Source organism: Acipenser ruthenus, chromosome 6 (assembly GCF_902713425.1).
Source record: "Acipenser ruthenus chromosome 6, fAciRut3.2 maternal haplotype, whole genome shotgun sequence".
Classification (NCBI taxonomy): Eukaryota; Metazoa; Chordata; class Actinopteri; order Acipenseriformes; family Acipenseridae; genus Acipenser; species Acipenser ruthenus.
Genome location: NC_081194.1, coordinates 54,694,706 through 54,716,408, shown reverse-complemented (window position 1 = coordinate 54,716,408; position 21,703 = coordinate 54,694,706). Strand labels below are relative to the sequence as shown.

The following is a 21,703-nucleotide window of genomic DNA, read 5'->3' as shown; positions in this document are numbered from 1 at the left end:
GTTTATTTTAGTTAGACATTCTAATGGTTTTCATTTTGGGAACGGTTTACAATGTTATTCCAGACGTGCAACATTTACCAAAATTCTGTTTATCATATTGTGCTTGTCAGTGGGCAACTTTAGTTGTTCAGTGTTGGTGCTCCTGGTCACCCTTTGCAAAGACATATCCTCTATAAAGCATTAATTAGAATTCAAAACACAATCATTCTGACAATATATCAAAGCAGAGCCAAAAGTTTAGTTTATTATCACGATTGGTTTGTGCTTGCTGTTTTCTGGCATTCAAATGATATTGCATCTGAGATCGTTCATGTTGCTGCATATCTACTATGGTATAAAGTGACTAGTCCACCTCATACACTTGAGAGCAGGATTTCTGCTGGTGTCTGCATGAATGACCCCTCCCTGAGGACAGACAACAAAACAAACGAAGAGGCCCTCAAGTTGTTTGATGCTCTTCTGAAAACATCTTGTACGCTGTTCAGTTCATCCATGCTGATGGATTTTGCTGGAGGAGTGCAGCAGATCATTAAAAATCCTCACGTTAGAGTAGCCTTTTAAATGCATCAACATGAACGTAGGAACCAGCAGGAAGAAAAAGGGGATGCTGTCTGGACTCTACATTTTTCACATTGAAAACAACAGGGTCTATTCAACTGATCTTAACAGTGACAGGGTCTAATCAACTTATCTTAACAGTGACAGTCTATTCAACTGATCTTAATAGTGACATTGTCAATTCAACTGATCTTAATAGTGATGGGGTCTATTCAACTGATCTTAATAATGACAGGGTCTATTCAACTGATCTTAATAGTGACAGGGCCTACTCAATTGATCTTAATGCCTCCACTCATTAGATAATCAATATTTGGGTCATTTTGTGTCTGTTCTGAAAAATAAACATCTAATGATGGATAACACTTTAAGGAAAGTTTTGTAACTCACCTCTCTAAACTGCAGTAAAGTGTTCAGTAAAGTGAGTGTGAATTGTGTGAACTGTCGCTAAATTAATTGAATTGTTTTACTTAGTTGTTACCAAAAGCACATACATGCCTGCGACGATTGTTTCCATCAACAAGACCTATGCAGTAGCTGATTGGCTTTCTCAGTCTCTGACGGGGCGGGACTGTGTGAAGCAAGAAATATTAAACAAATGCATTATAATTATATTTACTTAGAGTAGTATGTGCATTCTGCTTAAACATGTTAAATATTTTGTAGTGTGAATTTAAACATTTAGGTAAGCTTATTCTTATTTGTTTATTTAGCAGACGCCTTTATCCAAGGCGACTTACAGAGACTAGGGTGTCTGAACTATGCATCAGCTGCAGAGTCACTTACAACTACGTCTCACCCGAAAGACAGAGCACAAGGAGGTTAAATGACTTGCTCAGGGTCACACAATGAGTCAGTGGCTGAGGTGGGATTTGAACCGGGGATCTCCTGGTTACAAGCCCTTTTCTTTAACCACTGGACCACACAGCCTCCTGATAGCTAGCAGACACATTGTAACCACATACTGCATGGGCAGGGGGGTTGTGGTGACATGAAAGGTGGCTAGGCAACTGAAAAATTGGACATAAAAACTTTAAATCAAACGATACTAAAGTGTTCTTCTTCCGACCTCTGATCCTCAACTGAGCTTGTGAGAATTTGAAGCCAGCCTCTGTAGCGTAATACTGATTTGAGGTTTTCCCAAAAGAATAAAGCAGATGCATGTGTAAGAGAATGTAATTAATGTTTATTCAGTCTACAGCAGGGCAGATGTCTAAAGGATCAATTCAGAATGTTTAAATTTCTATTTCTGTTCTTTTCGATTTAAAAAAAAAAAAAATCTCATAAATAAATGTCTTCTCGCCCGGATATCTCCAATTTGTACCACAATGAAATGCGTCCAGGGCCGGTGCTAGGCAACTTGCCGCCCAAGGCAAAGCCTAGCATGGCACCCTTATATCAGTCAGGGAATGATTATTTTTAAAATCAACAGGTTTTTTTTTTATTCAGCTTGTATTGTGCAATCTCTCTGTGTGCTCGTATATAACCTGGTTTCTGTTTTGAAAAATTGTATGGACTATGTACAGATTTTAAATTGGGTTTCCCACAGCATATGGGATTGTTTCAAAACTTCAATTACATCATAATTTAAACTGTAATATGAAACAAAATGTACTGGTTGAAAATAAAGGTTTTGGCAATAGCATTAACGTTCCTTTGATATTGCAAATTAGCTTTTTCTTGCTAATCTACAGAAGAACACCACAGGGAAATAGCCAACCATTCTACAACGGTAGGTTGTTGGGCAGAAGGCAGATACTAATGTTAGAATAAGCTAGATAGAGCTTTTTAACTTACAGAGCACACCATCATAATTTAAAATTAATTTGTGCCGTTAAATGACCTAACGCGCTGGGACACAATAGTTAATCTAAGGTGAAAACAGGACTATTTACATGACAAAAAGAACACACTCCCAGTGTACTGTGCATTTTGAAAATACAAACTTGTACAAAAACTTAGCAGAGAGGGCACCACAGACGTCACACCAACGACTACCTTCCTCAATACTGTCAGTCTAATTACAGACAGCACTGTAATTAAACTAGCTAGAATATTTGCACAAGTCCCAATGCATACCTTTTTTTCTTAAGTGTAAGCACGTATTTTGAAACATGAAGGATGCAAACACTGTCTGTATGTGCAGCAAACACACAAAAACGAAATACAGTACTTCACAAGTTTACCAACATACTCAGTTGTTATTGAGATAAACGAATACCCCTACACACCGGTCTGTTAAATGCATTGGTGATGAGAGTCTGTAAACCTGAACTGTCTCAGCCTGTCCCAGTGTTATGCCAAATAGACCCCATTCACACTTGCGATTTAAGGCAGCCCAGGGCCGCCTTTTCTCATATGTGAACGCTCCAAAAAAGAAAAGGCCCAGAGCTGGCCTAGATTTAGCCCACCATTTCGATGTGGCCCAGGGCCTGCAATCCAGAACCAGGGCCAGTCTTTACATATATGAACGCAAAGCAGACTTAGGGATGCCTTTTCGTATCACATGACTGATTTGGTTACGTCGCTCAGTACTCCCATGAAAAGTAAATAGAAAGGTAAATGCTCTGATAAGAACATAAGAAAGTTTACAAACAAGAGGAGGCCATTTGGCCCATCTTGCTCGTTTGGTTGTTAGTATCTTATTGATCCCAAAACCTCCCCAGTAATGTTGTTGAAGCTGACACCCTGGGATCCTTCAAGAAGCTGCTTGATGAGATTCTGGGATCAATAAGCTACTAACAACCAAACGAGCAAGACGGGCCGAACGGCCTCCTCTCATTTGTAAACTTTCTTATGTTTTCTTATTTTTTCTTAAACACCTGGGTAAAATCATGCTCGGCCATGCTACCTGACAGCGTTCTGGGAAATATAGTTCTGTTATGTCGCATCACGACTACATTTTCTTTTCACTGAGGATGCAGGCTGTGCAGTAACTGCAAACCAGCATATTTGCCATTGACTACTTTACCCAACATTCTGTTACAACACACACAGTGTATATAATAAAAAATGAGAACATGGATCGGAGATTTCCTTTAACCAGATAATATGAGGGCTTAAATCTCTGATAATGGACCTTGAATGTTATCTTTCATACTACGTTTAATCACTGTTTCAAATCAATCTGCCCGAAAATACGTAAATACAGTATTCATGTATTGTACCTTTTTGTCTGCCTGTTGAAAGAAAATCTCTGTTAATGTACACACCCTCTGAATGTTGTCTATCAATGTAGACTAGTCTGCTTTCTTGCTGTCCTACCTATCTATTTAAATTTAGTATAGACAATTAATTAAGTAATAAATAAATAAATAGAAAAGTGTTTGCTGTCAGAGGCAACACAGTAACCACACTAACAACTAGTCTACAGTTTGAATGACGAGTTGAAGAAATCAAAACAACTAGCTGTGGTCTGATTACTTTTAGCAACTTTATTGCATCATATCACAGTAACAACACAGACACGGCGCTCTCTTCTCTAAAGCCAGGAAGGAGGCTTTGACTTTATGAACAGACACTTAAAAAGTTACTGAACAAACAGCATGATAAGGATTAACACATACAGATATTTTTAATTATTTTTTGTATCCCTCATAAGAGGGCTTTATTGTCTGTTAAGGCCCTTCTTGTTATGTTAAATGCCCTTGAGTGCTTTTAATGACACAAGGCAGGCCTTACAGACAGTAAAGCCCTCTTCGGGTTCTATTGCTTAAATACAATTTAAAAAAACACCCAACGTCATTTCAGCAGAAGCCACACATGCATCAAACACTAAGACAGCTGTTTAAACTGCTAGTGAAATGAAGGTCTGGCCCTAGCAAACCGGCACAATTAAAGGTTTAAAGACCTGTCAGTGTAAATCCTGGATTGTTTCCCTCAGCCACTGTCCATCATTTGTTGTTCACATGGTGTCTGACCGTTTTAATCCAGGTCAGTCAGTAAAAGACTTTAAACCAATCAATTTTAGTACAGTTGAATGGTTAGAACCTGGGGGAAATTATATCCATGCACTTTCTCTTTTTCTTTATTTTTAAAAGTAAAGAGAGACCAAAAGTGAAATTCTTAACCTGATATTTCAACCGTATTATCATCTGCTGGTGATGCAATTCCCTGCCAAGGTGATATACTGTAGTGGAGGTGGCTGCACGTATGTATATCACAACTCACATTTCTTCCATACCAGTACATCGGGAGAACAATTTATCCAATGGTCATGAAGCTTGGTATTAACCTTTAACACAAGTTATTGATAATAACTTATTTTCCGAGGATGTAGGGAGTATTCTGTACAGACTTCTGTCTGTATGTCACACATTTTTGCATACATCTAGAGCCACATTCTCACTTGTATTATGGCGGGAGGATTTTAACTCCCTCCCTGCCAACCCTATATATAGTGTGACAGGGCAGAGGCCTTGCACACTGGGCAATGTGTTTTGTGGCTGGCTTACACAGCCACAGGTATAATTGGTAAATGGTCTAATTGTTTTATTAATTAGAAACACCTGCAATCAGTTAAGGCAGGTATTTAAGCAGGGCTGAAACAACAGGCTAACCAAGGGGGCATGACTGACGGTACAAAAAGGAACGTAGCTAGGTGATCTGTTCCTTTTGTTATAGTTAAGATCGAACCGAGAAAGGAGAACTGTAAAATACCTGTGAGTGTTTTGTTTGTTTGTTGTGACTAATTCTACTCGTTTGTTCTTGTTAGACGGCTAACATGATCCAGTGCTGTTGCTTAAGGCCAGGACCAAACCCGGACGACACTTCACAACTGTGCACGAGTAAACTGTATTTCACCAGTAACACTTTAGCACTCACTCTGGACGTGATCGTGTGTGTGTGTCTGTGTGTTCTACTGTGTTTATTCTTTCGAACTGTGTTTATTCTTTCGGGACTGTAACCCGTTGTTTCAGTTTGGATTGTGAACTTTGTTGTCTGTCTTCTATTTCGTAATCACATCACCTCTACACCTGCGCACTTCAAACCACTTTGCCACAATGACACAGGCAGCCACAGTGAGAGCTCCCCCACGCAGTAGCATGTGTATGCATGTAACTACTTGGCTGGAAAGTAGTTACATGAAATGGTCTTGTTTGGCATGAGAGGGCTGATTAACTTTTCTGAGAGTGCCTGCCAACAAAGGTACTAATTAGTGCCAGCTCCAGCCTATTGAAGAGACAGCAGGACTCTTTGAAATTATGCAGCCAAAAAGCAATCTGAGGATGGAATTACTTTTTGTATCTAGTTGCCAATTTAAAACACCCAACCCTTAGAAGCACATTATAAAAAAAGAAAAGCAATTACTCTGAAAGTTGAAATGCATATAATTTTTCACAGCAAACATTCCTTCAAACCAATATAAGTGTTCTTTTCCCATTTACATTTCTATATGCAAAATAGTACAAATGTATCAATTTAAATGTGGAAGACTGTAATCATTAAAAGCAGATAAGAGCAAATAAGAGCTCATCACAAAAGGATAATCAAAAAGATATTAAATACGACTGCAATCAATCATAGCCTGCCACCTCATAACATATACGGTACATAAAACTATTTGAATGCCTGTAATTAAATAATCATTTGGACAATTGCCTTCCACACATTATTGTGCTTATTTTCCTCACTGCCTGCTCTCAGCCTCACAGGAGAATTTAAATGCAAATTTAATGAAGGGAAGGTGGGGCTCTTGTGCCATGTAAATGCATTTTACATACACTATACAATAGTACATAAATCGCAAAGGTGAAGTAGAGATAAAAAATGTCTGCCAAACCTGAATCTAATGTCAAGCAATGTTGTTGCTTGTTGAAGAAAATATAATTGGCAAACTAAGAAATTTCTGGTACAGCCTGTTTTGTTAATTGAATCCAAATATATTTCTTCACTTTTATTTTTGTACTTCCACAAGGGTTTGTATTAGAAAGACTTTATTAATCCTTCAAAACTACATTACTGACAAAGGTGGCATTGCATAAATTGTTTGACAAAAGGAAGACACATTGAACTTAGGATAGGCTTATCAGTTGCAGGTCCCTTTTATACTTGCCTGGGCTCCAGGATGGTTTTATATTGTCTATGTTTACAAATGGTTCAACTATTCCTTGTCCATTTCCTGCTTAAGAAGGTATGGCCTTTAACAATAACATTTTTTTTCCTTCTGACTGGCTACAGCCTGAGGGTTATGCAGAAAAAAGCATGCAGGAGTACACATTAACTGTATAATATATTGTAAATTAATTTACCTTATTTAACCTTACCTACGATACATTTGTTTGCTTCTAGTATTCTACTGCATGAGTCTAGTTGACTGATCTTATTTAATTTTATATACAGCATCATCCTATATGAAATTATTATTTTATTATTTGTTTATTTAGCAGACGCCTTTATCCAAGGCGACTTACAGAGAGTAGGGTGTGTGAACTATGCATCAGCTGCAGAGTCACTTACAATTACGTCTCACCCGAAAGACGGAGCACAAGGAGGTTAAGTGACTTGCTCAGGGTCACACAATGAGTCAGTGGCTGAGGTGGGATTTGAACCGGGGACCTCCTGGTTACAAGCCCTTTTCTTTAACCACTGAACCACACAGCCTCCTTATTAAATATACAACAAAAAGACAGGAGACTGGTTTTCTCTAAAGTAAGACATCAAAACAGTAACCAGTAACTACACAAAGAGTAACATGAGAGCTTTACTGAAAGAAACCCACTGGAGCCCAATGGGTCCAATTACAACAAGAACAAACTGTCAGGAAACACCTCTGAATCTCTGCATGTAACAGACTAGTCTTTCATCAGAGCTGCTGGCAGTTTCTTACCATTAGCCAGATCCATAGCCAGCCCATCAAACACATTTTCATTCTTTGTCTGTAAAGATAAAAAAAATCAATAAAAAACGTGATGTAAATGCAAAAAAAAAGTTGTGGCCAAATCAGTGAGTTAACCTATCTAGTATGAAGAAAGGTTATCAACCTGTGTCAGCAGAGATGAGGAATGTTTCTGGGCCACTGAAGAATAACTGGAATGACAAAAAAGAGAATGGATTACCAGTTTATCATAAAAGCTTTCAAAAGATGCAAACATTGCTGGAATTGAAAAAAAATATAGACATCCACATTCGCTATAACATTCCCGTAACATGTAAGCCTGACTGTGCAAATTAGAAACCACAGTCTACCAACCGAAGTGTAGATTATGGGCGGAAAATAGTTGCTAACATATAAAAAAAATGATGATAGGCGCCCACAGCCATAACCCACTGTAGGTCATATTGCCTTCTTTAACAGTTACAGACATATAGGTAATCTAAGTAATTACTTTAAAACTACAAATTCAGAGACTGTCTAGTCTTCTGACAAAAGGTCCTTAAATCAAGGTAATTTACAGGATCCACCCAGATACAACGGCCTCTGTACTGACTGACACTGAACTTTCTCCAGTGTCAAGTGTGTTATTCTCTCAGTGAAAAGAGAGACCATGGTTGACTAATTCAAAGATAACGCTAATTCAAAGGTGACTTATTGCAGTACAAATCATGCATGACGAATGCAATCGTTGCCTGTCAGTCATCTTCACACAAACTGCAACCAGGCAACGGGCGTGAGGAGCAATCTACGCTAGATAGTTTGTTCAAGAGAAAAGACATGTAATTGCTGTATTCAGCATGTAAGTGTACATTCTTTTCTTCATCATTTATTTACTGTTTTCTTTTAAACATACCTGTAGCAGGGCGATTGACCTGCACAGGGGGAAATTAGTGTTGGTGTAATGTGTATATGTGGAAATGGGTTTGTTTTGTGTGCTGTATTTCAAATCTCAAGCACCTTTCTACCATTAGTAGAGGTACATTGTGTCAACTTAAAAACATACACAAATAAATATCCATGGGGAATTGTAAATGTCCAGCAGAAGTAGTGTTAATGAAAAATGTTGCGTCCTAGACGTAAAATAAATCCATTGGATGGAAAAATATTTTGTCTTGCATTCACGGGATATACAGAATGGGAAAGGGACGCAGACATGCATATTTGTGGCAATCTATTACACTCAGCAATGACCATAAAATACTTACTTGTTTTAAAAAAAAAACTGTTCTGTAATATAACATTGATTAAGGAACACTCCAGTCCTCTAGGTGGCAGTAATCAGCAAGCCTCATATTTGGGACAGCAATATTAAGGATATTTACTTTTAGACCCTATCCACACTTCATAACAAATCTCGAGAACCATACTCAAAAACGTTTTAATTAATCCAGCTCAAAGCGTCCACACTAAAGTACCGTTTCATGTTTAGTCAGGCGTAATGCGTACACACACTATTAAAAAAGTTCTGTTTCAGTTCCTAGCAGCACAATGAACAGTGGAAATTAATACGATAGTATCCCACCATGCACTGTATTTAATTTTAAAATAATGTGTTATGCCTCATGTTAACAGAGGTCTATATTACTAAGAAATAAAACAAGTGTTCTGGAAAAAGTAAATGCGAACACACACACACACACACAGAAGTAGGGTTTGAAGTTTTCAGGTTTTATTTTTAATCAGGTGATGTCCATTTAAACAAATTTAGCTGATTCTGTTTCATAATTAAACTCAAAAAAAGCTGTGAATTACATTCATATCTTTCCTGAGCCTAATACTGGTCCCTTTAATTTGATTTCAAACAAAGCTGACAAGTTACGTGAATTGTTCATCCCCGATCCTACTTTTAACTCACATTTCATTTTTGCAGTCTCCTAATTAAACATTGTGCTTTTGTTATTTTCCCCACTAGTTTAACAGGGATGTCCTGACACATTTTTATAAGCATAATACCTAGTGCGGAGTGTACACTAATTGCAAGTCAGCTGTCAATGCAGTCAGCATCTTCAGGGGATTCTCATGTCACCCATCTGTATATATCAGTCACTACAAGTATACTACAGTGACCGAAGCAGTTGCAAGCAGTAGTAATGCAGAAAAACACAAACGAAAAATATGTTTTTATAATTCTGAATAGGAGACGAAGTACTCATGGCTTGTGAAAGAGCTGCTGAGCAAAAAAAACAAACAAAAAAAAACATACAAGCAGATGTACAGATTTTCAAGAATCTTTGCTTGCAATACACAGACACGCCGATGCTGTTGCTGTTATCGGAATGCAGAAACATGAAAATACACATCTATGAAGGCAACAAACAGTGCTTAGAATCCTGTCTCGTTGTCATGCGAACGGTCTGGTATATAACTGTTGGTATATAACAAAGAAAAAAGTGTGTCTGGGTTCATATGTCTAGCTATACACAGACACAGATTGTTTAAACTACTATACGGCATAGTTTAAATGTTCATAAAAATATACCAAAATGCACATCCCTGGAGTTTATTAGCCTTTGTGTTAACAATAGTTTAGTATTTGATGGATGGAATGCATGAACAGAAAAGCTAGCGTGACTTCTGTGTCCAGTGAGTACCACCATCACCGCATTGAACGGATTGGGGGAATAATGCACACGTGTGATGAGCAGTGGTAGCATTCTTCAACGTGGGCAAGAAAAGTACTTAATGATGTACACCTTATTTGTTCCACATTTAAGAGCAGACAAAATATTCAAAAACATTTCTGCCCCAAGCATACATTTACATGTACTTTTGTCTAAACAATGTGCTTTGTTTTATGAAAGGCAATTTATAAAAGATAACTTGCTTTTCTGTAAATAAAGATAACAGTATTGACTAGAAATGGTATACAATTTAATGGTACAGTCCAGCTTAAATGCTATTGGGTTTTCCCCATCTACTTAATATGACTTTGCTAGAACCAAGATGACTACACACAGACATCTCTCCCTGAAGACAAATGTATTTTTCAGCCTTATTCTTGTACCAGTAAAAGAAGCAAAGTTCTCTTCTGGTTTCTTCCAAGGACAAACATTGAATATTCTTATAACAGCCGCCCACTCACCCCAGGAAAGAGGTATATACTCTTCAAATAATCTCTAACCAAATGTCATAATCGATTTAATCATGTTTTAGATCATTCAGACCAGAAAGCGATCACAGCACAAATATTTAAAACATCATACCACCACTCCCCCTCGCACTGATGGCCATGATTCTCTATTAGAAGCAGAATCCTCAAACCAAACAAGGAAGTATTTCAAATTACTAAAACATGGATGAACACTTAACTGCCCACCTCCCTGTATGCATAGCATTTTATAAAACTGTACACTGCTCAATTTAAAGCAACAGTATTACACATGACAGCAAGACCAAATACAGTATTACTGAGCATATCAAATGGAATATGAGAACCTGGTCCCCCTCCATTAGGTTCATATCCATTTCTTATTACAAATGCATTAATTCCTACATGTTTGTCCTTGAAATACTGCAGGATGCTTTGCGTAAAAAAATAAAATGTGTCTTTTCAACTGTATCAATATTAATTTTGGTTAAATAATTCCCAAAGAGTGCAAGCAAGTCAACCAAGTAAAGTCTGATCTTAATTTAAACCCACCATTATCCCCTTTGAATACTTGAATAATATTCTTGCATAATATTTGCAATCCGAGCAGAATTTTATTTGAAATACATTGGTAGATTAGATGTAATGGGCTTGGCTCTTCTTAATATTTACTCCCAGTTGCAAAGCTTTATCAATTAAATATTGCAGAGTGGATGGGCAATATTAATAGTAATACAGTGGTTTTAGGAGAATGAGATCAAGCTCATCTACAGGCTGCAGCAACCCCCACCCCAAAACCCTTTTAATGCCAATGAAACTCCCCGGGCTCAAAGAATAACATTTATCTTACTCACAAGAAGTATTTTTGTCAGTATATGGAAAACTACAAAGAGGTATGTAATTCTATATGTTAACATGTTGGGGGCGTGTTGAATTGTGAGGTTGATGCAAATTTAGTGTAAAGTAAACAGCGATTAGCTTTCTACTGTCCTCAACTAGGGGGCGTGTGTGTGAGTTCTGTGGTGTCCTTCATACATATTGAGAGCTATAACCCTGCAATTATTTAGTTTTGAGAGCATAATCTGCAAACACATGTGGTATCTGCTTCTCCCCTGGCTGGAATTCGTGTTGCTGTTTGAATCGGCATTGAAATAGGTAAGTGGATTGTAGTTTATTTGTTATAATTGTTGCTTGCTTAGGTAAGCAGCCTGCACTTAAATAATAACATTAAAAAAAGGAATTAAGTGATCCAAACTGTGTTGGTGGTGTGTTGAATTGTGAGGTTGATACAAATTTAGTGTTAAGTATATGGCTCCAGACCAACAAGATACCATAAATTGGCAATCAGTTTCTTAGAACGCCAGACATTCTAAGTGCCAGCCAGTATAAGGGCCACACATCCAAGGGCAGTCTGAACTGTGGCAGTCCGAGCGAGGGCAGGTGGAGCGAGAACCTTTTCCAAATCCCTCCCAATGGCTACTAGAGGCCTCATTCCTACCTTGACACCTAACGTCTGGATCCCCTGGACAAAGCAGGCTCACTCGTTCTCCACTCCCAGAATGAACACTGGTAAGTACCTGCAGCACATACCTGTACTAACTCCTTCTCTCCCTACACTTCCTACTACAAACTTGAAAATCTCTTTTTTCAACTGTCGCTCTCTGACTAACAAATCTCTGCTTTTCAGCGAACTTGTAACCGATACCAATTTTGATATTCTCTGTCTGATATCACCCTAGCTACCCCGAAGGGCTAATCCCTCTTTGACAAACCTCGCCTCACTGGCCGGGGGCGGGGGGGTGGGGGGCCTCCTTTTATTGCAAATTCTGTGCTTGCTTCCTCAGTTCTGTCTTTGCCTGCCTTTTCTTCATTTGAGCATCTCGCCATCAAGCTCCTCTCTCCCATGTCCTTCACCTTTGTTATCTACCATCCACCTAAGAGCAACTTTTATTGCCGAGTTTTCAGAATTCCTCTCCCTCGTCTGCACTTCTACTGACAAACTCCTACTCCTAGGTGACTTCAACATTCTTGCCTTTCCCCCCCCCCCAGTGACTGACTTTAACACGATTCTAGACTGTCTTGGACTTTATCAATCTGTCAACGTCCCCACTAACACCGGAGGACACACCCTGGATCTGCTCATCACCAGGGGCCTTGATGTCTCCAATCTCTTCGTCTCAGATATATATCTCTCTGACCATTTCTTAATCACTGCTAATATTAATCTCCCTGCTCCTTCCTCTGCTACTGATATTGTTGTCTCCTTCCATCCCAAGTATCTGCTGAATCCTCTGAAACTCTCAGAATGTGTCTCTGCATCCCCTCTAACTGGTACTCTCCCGTCCTCAATTGATGATGCAGTGACCCTCTACAATGCCACCCTTACACATATCATCGACACTGCTGCCCCGCTTATAACCAGAACCATCAAGAAAGATGGAAACTGCGTCAGACCAGAGCCAGGAAATAAACAACAGAGAGGTGTGGTTTGGTGGAGCTGAGCGAATGGTTTCGCTCAGCATTTAATAAACAGAACACAAAATAAAAAGGTTGTAAACATACAAAAACATAGGGCACGGCACTGGTAGCCAAAATAAAGAGACAAACAAAACGGACAGACACTAACAAACAGGGACGAACAAACACGGTGAGAAACACTTATTATTCTTGTTGTTGTTATTATTATTATTTTTACCTCCTCTCTCTCCCGTTCTTTCGCCCTGAACACCCAACCCCGAGTGAATGAAAATGTGTCTATATATACTGTTGTGTTGGGATTCAATTACTAATTAATTATTCACTTGAATCCCAGCACGTGAATGAATTACGTGCAACCCCGTGCTCACATACTACATACTTTAAATGCACGTGAAGTGATTTGTGCCATCCTCGTGCCTAAATACAATTATACAATTTAAATACTCGTGCTGCACACACCCATTTATATCCTGTGCAGCCATCTCTATACACCAACATTTAACACACCACACGCAACATACAACATATAACAGAAAATACACAGAGGGGCGGGCACTTTGTCACACCATGGTACACCCTCGAACTTCGATTGCTTAAGTCTGCCTGCCGCAAGCTTGAGTACAAGTGGAGGTCGTCTGGATTAACGGTTCACAGAGAGATCTGGACCGACCATCCGGCGGGTTACAGACGTGCGCTTGCCGCGGCCAGGGTGAAATCCTTCTCTGAAATCATAACTATGGGACACGGTAAACCCAATGTTCTTTTTAAGACCATTGACCAAATCCTACATCTATCCACGGACAGATCCTACTCCTGTCCATCCTCCTCTCTTACCTGTCATGATTTCTCCTCTTTCTCTCATAACAAAATCGACAATATCTATTCTAGGCTCTCCCACCACAAACCCAGTTTACTACTTGACTACCTTGACGCGCCTATGGTTGCCCCTCCTGCCCTCTCCTCCTTCTCTCCTCTCTCCATTACTGATGTTTCCGGCTTTCTGTTGAAATCAACTACTGCCACATGCCCCCTGGACCTCTGGCCGACTAACCTTGTCTGTCTCGGTGCTTCTGCTCTTGCTCCTTCCATTATACACACTGTCAACCTGTCCCTGGACTCTGGCTCGGTTCCTGCTGCCCTTAAGCTTGCCCGAGTTACGCCGGTAGTCAATAACATTCCCTTGATCCGGCTGACTTATCTAATTTCCGTCCCATCTCCAATCTCCCTTTTCTCTCAAAAACTCTCAAAAGGGCTGTAGCCAGTCAGCTGATGAAACATCTCACAGACAACAATCTGCCTGAATCTCTAGTCTGGTTTCCGGCCGCATCACAGTACTGAAACTGCTCTGCCCAGTCACTTGTAGTGTCCCCCAAGGATCTATTCTTGGGCCCCTTCTCTTCAATAGCTACATGCTTCCTTTGGGTCACCTCATCTGCCAACATAGCCTCATGTTTCACTCCTGTGCTGATGACACCCATCTCTACTTAAAACTCGACCCTGGAAGCCCCTCTGCCATGGTCCGGCTCTCGGCTTGCATTCAAGACATTGAAGCCTGGATGTCTGCCAATTTTCTTCAGCTGAACACTAGCAAATCTGAATTCCTTCTAGTACGATCTAAAACTCAACTTAAGAATCTAAATATAGCTGCCTTGAACCTCAGAAACTGTCTGCTGCTGCCTTCCCCCACAGTACGATGCCTTGGTGTACTTCTTGACAGCAACCTCTCCTTTGATGCCCACATCTCAAATGTGGTCAAATCTTCCTTCTACCATCTTCGAAACATCTCCAAAGCCCATCCCTACCTTTCCGTCCCAGATGCGGAGATACTTTATCATGCATTTGTCTCCTCTCGACTCGACTACTGCAACTCTCTATATGGTGGTCTCCCGGCACGCACCATAAATCGACGCAGCTAGTTCAGTATGTCGCTGCCAGAATCCTTACTAGATGTAAAAAACGTGATCACATTACCCCCCGTCTTGCCCAGCTGCACTCGCTACCTGTAAAGTTCAGGATTATTTTCAATACTCTCCTGCTCACCTACAATGCTCTTCATCACACCTCAACTTGCTAACCCGCTATGTCCCTGCCCGCAAGCTGAGGTCCTCTGACTCTGGCTTGCTTGTTATCCCCAAGCAAAAGTGCACCACACTTGGAGAACGCTTGTTTAGCTTCATGGCTCCGACTTCATGGCTCTCTCCCAGCTTTGGTGCGTGATGCTCCCACCTCACTTGCTTTAAATGCTTTTTAAACCTAATATCTGTTATTAGCAGCTGTGCTGCTGCTACTATTTCATGTATTATGCATTTCTCTGTATTTAAAGTATTATAGATTTTCTTGTTGTTACTGCATCTTGTAAAGTGCTTTGTGATGGCGATCCACTATGAAAGGCGCTATATAAAATAAAGATTGATTGATTGATAATTCAGCAGGTTTCATTCGATTTTATGAAGAACATTTTGTGTCACTATTTGTTAATTCTATAGGGTGATGCAAAACATTTGGCCATAGCTGTACTGCAGTACAACATCTGTCAAATAACTGTATATATTTATTTTAGTATTACAACAGTTACCAACTTTGATTGTTCATAGTTATGAATGAATCAACTTGTCTCATTAATTAGAAAGTGCGAATTTATGAAAATTTCAATGTCTTCAATGAAAAAGCACAATTCCAACATTTTAAAATCCTTTAAATTTCTATAGATGTCTGTGACAGAAAGACAATGATTCTTGGTGGTATATCGCCCTCCCGACCTGTGAGGGCGCTAAGTAATGGGAGTACCCTGGGGTTAAAAGGTCATTTAGAAAGGGGGCGGAGCTAAGGTGCATTAACTCATCGACCCGGAAAGGAAATGATGTGGCAGCCGCGGATTGGAGGAGCGGCTGCAATCATTTAAGGACGGACTAGTGTTATGAAATATATCATGAGTGTTTTGTTTGTTTTGTCTTGTCTGAAAATACTGTTTGTTATTGTTTAAACGGCTAACACGATCCAGAGCTGTCGCCAAAAGCCAGCACCAACCCGGACAACATCACTGCACTTTGTTTCATTAAGGACTGTATATTCACTACGAGCACTCGAGCACTCACTGTGGACTTGTGTTTGTGTTTGTGTTACGTGTGGGTGAACAAGAACGGCACTGTTTATTATTTGGGAACCAACTGTGGATTTAAACAGAGCAATACATGCTGCTGTATTGCCTGTTAACACTGTTTATTATTTACTGTTGTTACGCCATCAGGCAATTGGATTACAAACCATTAAACAACATTGCACATGGATTATAATTGTCTGTCTGTTCATCGATCACCTGCACACTGTTAACCACTTTGCCACAATGTCACAATCATACAAATAGATATGGCAATACATTAATGTGAAATGCAGAATTATTGCTAGAAATATGTAAAAGAGATTGTCAATGAGCTGCACAAAGTATGTTCTACCAGCAACGCAAAAAAAACCAACAACTATTCAATAAAGGCAAAATTACTGGACATTTTCTGAAGGGAATAATATGGTGTTCTTGTGCATTGTACAAAGTTGTTGCCATTCAAAACCACGTGGTGTGCTTTACAGCCTTTCGGCCAAAATTGCTCCTGTATGCACCTCAATAATTAAGCCTCAGGAGACTAAAAGCAAAGTACGCTGGTGCAGAAAATCAATATTAAGAGAATACTTGAACCCTGTTTGCACAACAAAAAGGAATTTAACACATTAACCTTGTTATTGTAACTTAATTTTCCAAACAAAGAGCAACTCTTCTAAATGCTCCCATTTTCAGTATCCCTTTCATCTGAAGCAGTGAAACCAGAGATGTCTCAGCACTACTGTTCTTACCTCACAGACTGTGGGTTTATTGTCTGCAAAAGTGGGGTTCTTGCAGGCTCTCTGATAATCTGGAATCTCCTTCTCTCTTCAAGATTGGTGACAAAATTGCCTTGGGTGACACCACCTGTAATGGAAATGTAAAGTTTGTAAAGAGACGGTTTGTTATTATTTATTTCTTAGCAGACGCCCTATCCAGGGCGACTTACAATTGTTACAAGATATCACATTATTTTTTACATACAATTACATTATTATTATTTTTTTTACACATTAGTTTTACATACAATTACCCATTTATACAGTTGGGTTTTTACTGGAGCAGTCTAGGTAAAGTACCTTGCTCAATTGTACAGCAGCAGTGTCCCCCACCTGGGATTGAACTCACAACCCTCCGGTCAAGAGTCCAGAGCCCTAACCACTACTCCACACTGCTACTGTTTGTATAATAATATGGTCAAAAATTAAACAGAATACAGTTGTGGATACAATTGTGTTCCAGCTATAAAGACTACATTGATACGGCCAGAGGTTAAAGCAATATGACAGTGAACAGGTTAATTTTTACTGGGCACCACTAGTAATACACTGGTAAGACAGCTTTGTACCAAACATCAAGATACAAATGTACTGTGGATCTTTGCAGCTGTTACTTCAGTGTTCACGTGACCTCAGTATGGCAGCCTGAAAATACGAGGGGACTACCTACCTTGCAAAAAACTGCCACAAAAGGCACAAAAGGGTTAATCCTCTTGTGGGGGAAGGGCGTTATTATCAGAATTGAGTTATTCTTGTTCCTGAAAAAATTCACAAATGTGAAATCTGCAAATAGAATCCTGCTTGATGATATGTTATTGTGTATATGCTTACTGTTTTAAATACAGAAATCGATATGCTCACAACAATATTAACATTTCCACTCTACAGAAATTCATTCTAGGTGGCAAGATGATTCTTTTTTTTTTATAACTGATGTCTGATTTATAGTGTATCAGAATTTTTTGATAGTGATTCATTTATATAACTTAGGTGTTCCCAGTATTTGATTTAAAATGTTGTTATATAAAAAAATAAATAAAAATAAATAAAAGCGGCGCTCTGCTGTGCAGGGTCAGACAGGTATGCTGCCAGGGGGCCAGTTTCATTATACAGTGACGCTTAATTCCATTCCATATGCCTGCTTTCTCTAAATGTCACAAAGCCAATTCTTTAAGAACAATTCAAACAATAATGGAAGGAGCAAGAGCAAACAACTTTTTCCCTGAGACCAGGGGCAGCGTAACCATACAGGCAGAACAAGCGGCTGCCTAGGGCGGCAAATTGAAGGGGGTGGCAAAAATGATACATAATTACATTTTATACCTCACATTTCTTTAGTTGTAAAATGTTCAACGTCTTAGATCACTGTTTCTTGTTCTGCAAAACATATTGCTGATGTTACGGAACCATATCATGAGCAGTGATGTAGTCCTAAATCTGGGAGTGTGGGAACGCTGGGGGAGCGGGGTGTTCATGCCGGCGCGGTGTCACGCGAAATCTGGTCTCTCCTGGGAACAGGCTCATAGTTGTTGAGCCTGTTGCTAAGCAAAGGACGCATTGAAGTTCCTTGCGTATTCAAATGGGACGGGGCATTATTGGATTTCACTTAATTACCCTGACAATGATTCTTATAAAAGGATGTTGCTAATACAGGATAATCAAAACGTTTTACCGATTCTATATCTCTGAAATTCTCAGGTGACTGTCCTGGAAATCGTTAGAGTTGCTTTTGACAACAAATCTCACCAAGTCAGCCCTTAAAGTCACTAGATTTGGCGAGAAATCTGCTAAATTGGCAACACTGCTTGAAGGCGCAGAAAAAAATATTTGATTTCCGCACAGCTTATTATTGCATTGACACAACAAGGAAGAGAGATCGCTTCATCAGTACCCAGGCACTGAAATTAGAGCGGTTGTGTGCCATTTAAGTATTTTCATAACACATCGGTAAAGATTCTTTAATTCTTTAAAGTTAAATCTTAAGTCAAGATCTGCCTATAGAAAAAAGTACTGGAGGACTTGCTGGGCACAATTATATGATCACTAAGCTACATGTTAGATACTAGTTTTATAGTAGTTAAGGAACCAAATATGGTACTGTACAAATACGATGTGTTTAAAGTAACCTGCATATCCTGTATCAATTGTTATTTATAACTCTAAGCTCATGCATTGTGGTATATAGTTTTGTTATATATATATATAATTTTAAAAAACAGTGAAAAGGGAGGGCGGCAAAAATCCTTGTGCCGGCCCTGCCTGGGACATTCAATTTCGTCACTCGTTCACTATTTTTATTTTTGATATTTTTGTGCATTCAACAAAATGTGTGATGTGGTGTAGGTGGCCATAATTATATATGTTTACACAAATTTTTATTTTTGACAACTGCTCTTTGTTCACCGGGATGAACCTGTGCACCAATTTTTAGCAAATAGGAATTCTCCGCAAATCTCTCAGCCTCTTTCCTTCAGGGGGAGTATAGGATGCTCCTCTGCCTAATATTTTTGTTCACCAGGATGAACACGTTGCATAGATAATAATAATAATAATAATAATAATAATAATAATAATAATAATAATAATAATAATAATAATATATTTATTTATTTTTATATAGCGGACCACCATCACAAAGTGCTTTATTTTTTAATTATTTGTTTTTTAGCAGGCGGCACTATAATGCTCCAAAGGATGAGGCTGTGCTCCAACAATTTTTATCCTACTTTTTATTTTTTATGAACCATTGTTTGGGTTCAATGTTTTTTGGAAATCTGTAAGATTTTGTATTATAATAAAGGTGTTTTTTTAACGCAAGATTGTCCTGACTGAAAACCCCAAAACTTCAAGCCCCATTAGTTATGGATGATGCTAAATATTTTACTGCAGTTATTGTATATAGTAGTACTGCATGAAGTATGTATGAATAGCAACACAGAGAGAATGTGGAGCTGATCAGAATGATTTGCCATCTTTCTGGACTGTGTGGGATTAATACCTTGGGAGTTTTCAGGAACAAATAGGGATGGTCGGAGTTTAACATTTTATCCTCTCATTGATTGGGACTGAACGCACCTCTAAATCTAAACCAATTCAAATCGACTCCTCCAAATATCAAAATGTAATTAGCATGAAGTACATACCGGGATTTCTTTTCCTCTTAAATGAAGATCTGACAACATCAATCACACTGTAGTTCTCGCCATAGCGTCGACATTTCATCTCATCAAACCATTCCCCAGTCATGATCTTCAGTTTTCTCGGATCAAAGTTCAACAGCTTTAATTGCCTGTCACACAAAAGGGAGAAACAATGAGTTAATGACAAAAAGAGTGAGATGCTGGTGGCACAGCGAGCTGATAGACAGATCTGTTTGTGATTTCACTGAAGAAGAATTATTCACCCTTTTAGTAACAATTAAAATGTCAGTATTTTCTACAATTGGAAACTGAAAATGTTACATAATAATAATAATAATAATAATAATAATAATAATAATAATAATAATAATAATAATAATAATAATTGGCCAAGGAAATCCATCCGTTTTTGGAGGGACAGTAACCTCAAGTTAGATACTTTTAGAAGGCCATGACCAAAGGCACCCAACACACTTCCCCAAGGATGATGTTACAGTATCCATCTTAATTAATCCATAATGTTGGGGCATTATATTCCAACAAACTATTCAGCCAACTGTACAAGTGTTCTTTTATTATGAGAAGGACATGAATGAAGCACAGGCTCACAGAATGTGTGGTCAGACTGATTTACCAGACATATTTGTATAGCAGGCAGTTAGATTGTATGGTAATTACACTTAAATAACTTAAATAAACTGCAATGTAATTATATTCCATATTTTAATACACTACTATGAAAAGGAAATTACGACAGAACAATATCAAAGAAATATGGAATACCAAAATCCATAATCAGAGCAATAATCAATAAGTACTACTGAACAAATTCAACTGAAACACTGAAAAATGGATGTTAAAAGAAAATTACAGGTACAGCAGGCAGGAGCTGAAAAAAATATATCAAGATTAACAGCCACGGACAAATTATTATCCCCAGTGGCAGAGAGAGAGAGAGAGAGAGAGAGAGAGAGAGAGAGAGAGAGAGACTTATCCAACTGTGATGAAAAAAAGCTGATCTTCTATTGGTTACAAAGAAACCCAGAAATCACAGACTAATCTTTTAAATGCAGCAATCTAGTAAAGTTTAAAAAAGAAAAAAAACACCATAGTCGCTAAGGTATTAGAGGATTAGAAAACATTGTAGGGTTCAAAGGTGCGATTGTTAGCCAGGTATTCAAAGGTAGTTTTCATCAGGTGGCATTCAAGCACTGTATGTTTTATTTTTTGTCTTCTGTTAACAGAAAACGTTTGACAATGTGTGATGAATACTATAGAGCCCCGTGTTTTTTACAAATACGAAATAGCACAAAATAAAAAGAAATGCAACACATAAAACAAAATAAAACAAAATACAAATACAAAATGAAATAAAATGAAAAGCCATTATAAAGCAAACGAGAATGACATTTTTAATTTTAAATACTTGTAATCGCAGTTGTCAAGACTCAGCCGTTACCATAGACACGGTCTGACGGGAAACGGAAGCTCTGACTAGCGCTTGCGCAGATGTACGGTTTGGAGCATATCGTTTGGGAATTAAAATTGTGATGGAAGAGAAGAGATGTTTGTTTCTAAAATGCCTAAACCGTGCATAACAGTTATACAATGGTGCAAAGAATTGTCTTCTCTTGCCCAACTGTTTAATCCACTGGAGATAGCCACTCAGGAATCAGTGGATAGAAATAT

The 21,703-nt window shown here is 38.6% G+C and overlaps 1 protein-coding gene across 1 annotated transcript in view; it reads right to left on the bottom strand.

The window, feature by feature from the left end:
• The window catches only part of LOC117410446 (synaptotagmin-like protein 2), a 93,727-nt gene that overhangs the window by 57,811 nt on the left and 14,213 nt on the right, over positions 1–21,703 (bottom strand). Inside the window, exons 2-5 of the mRNA XM_034016997.3 lie at positions 20,018–20,163; positions 16,848–16,962; positions 7,542–7,587; positions 7,388–7,436 (exon numbers count right to left, since the gene is read on the bottom strand). Of these exons, the coding sequence (XP_033872888.3) occupies positions 7,388–7,436; positions 7,542–7,587; positions 16,848–16,962; positions 20,018–20,163 (356 nt within the window). The remainder of the gene's footprint in view (positions 1–7,387; positions 7,437–7,541; positions 7,588–16,847; positions 16,963–20,017; positions 20,164–21,703) is intronic.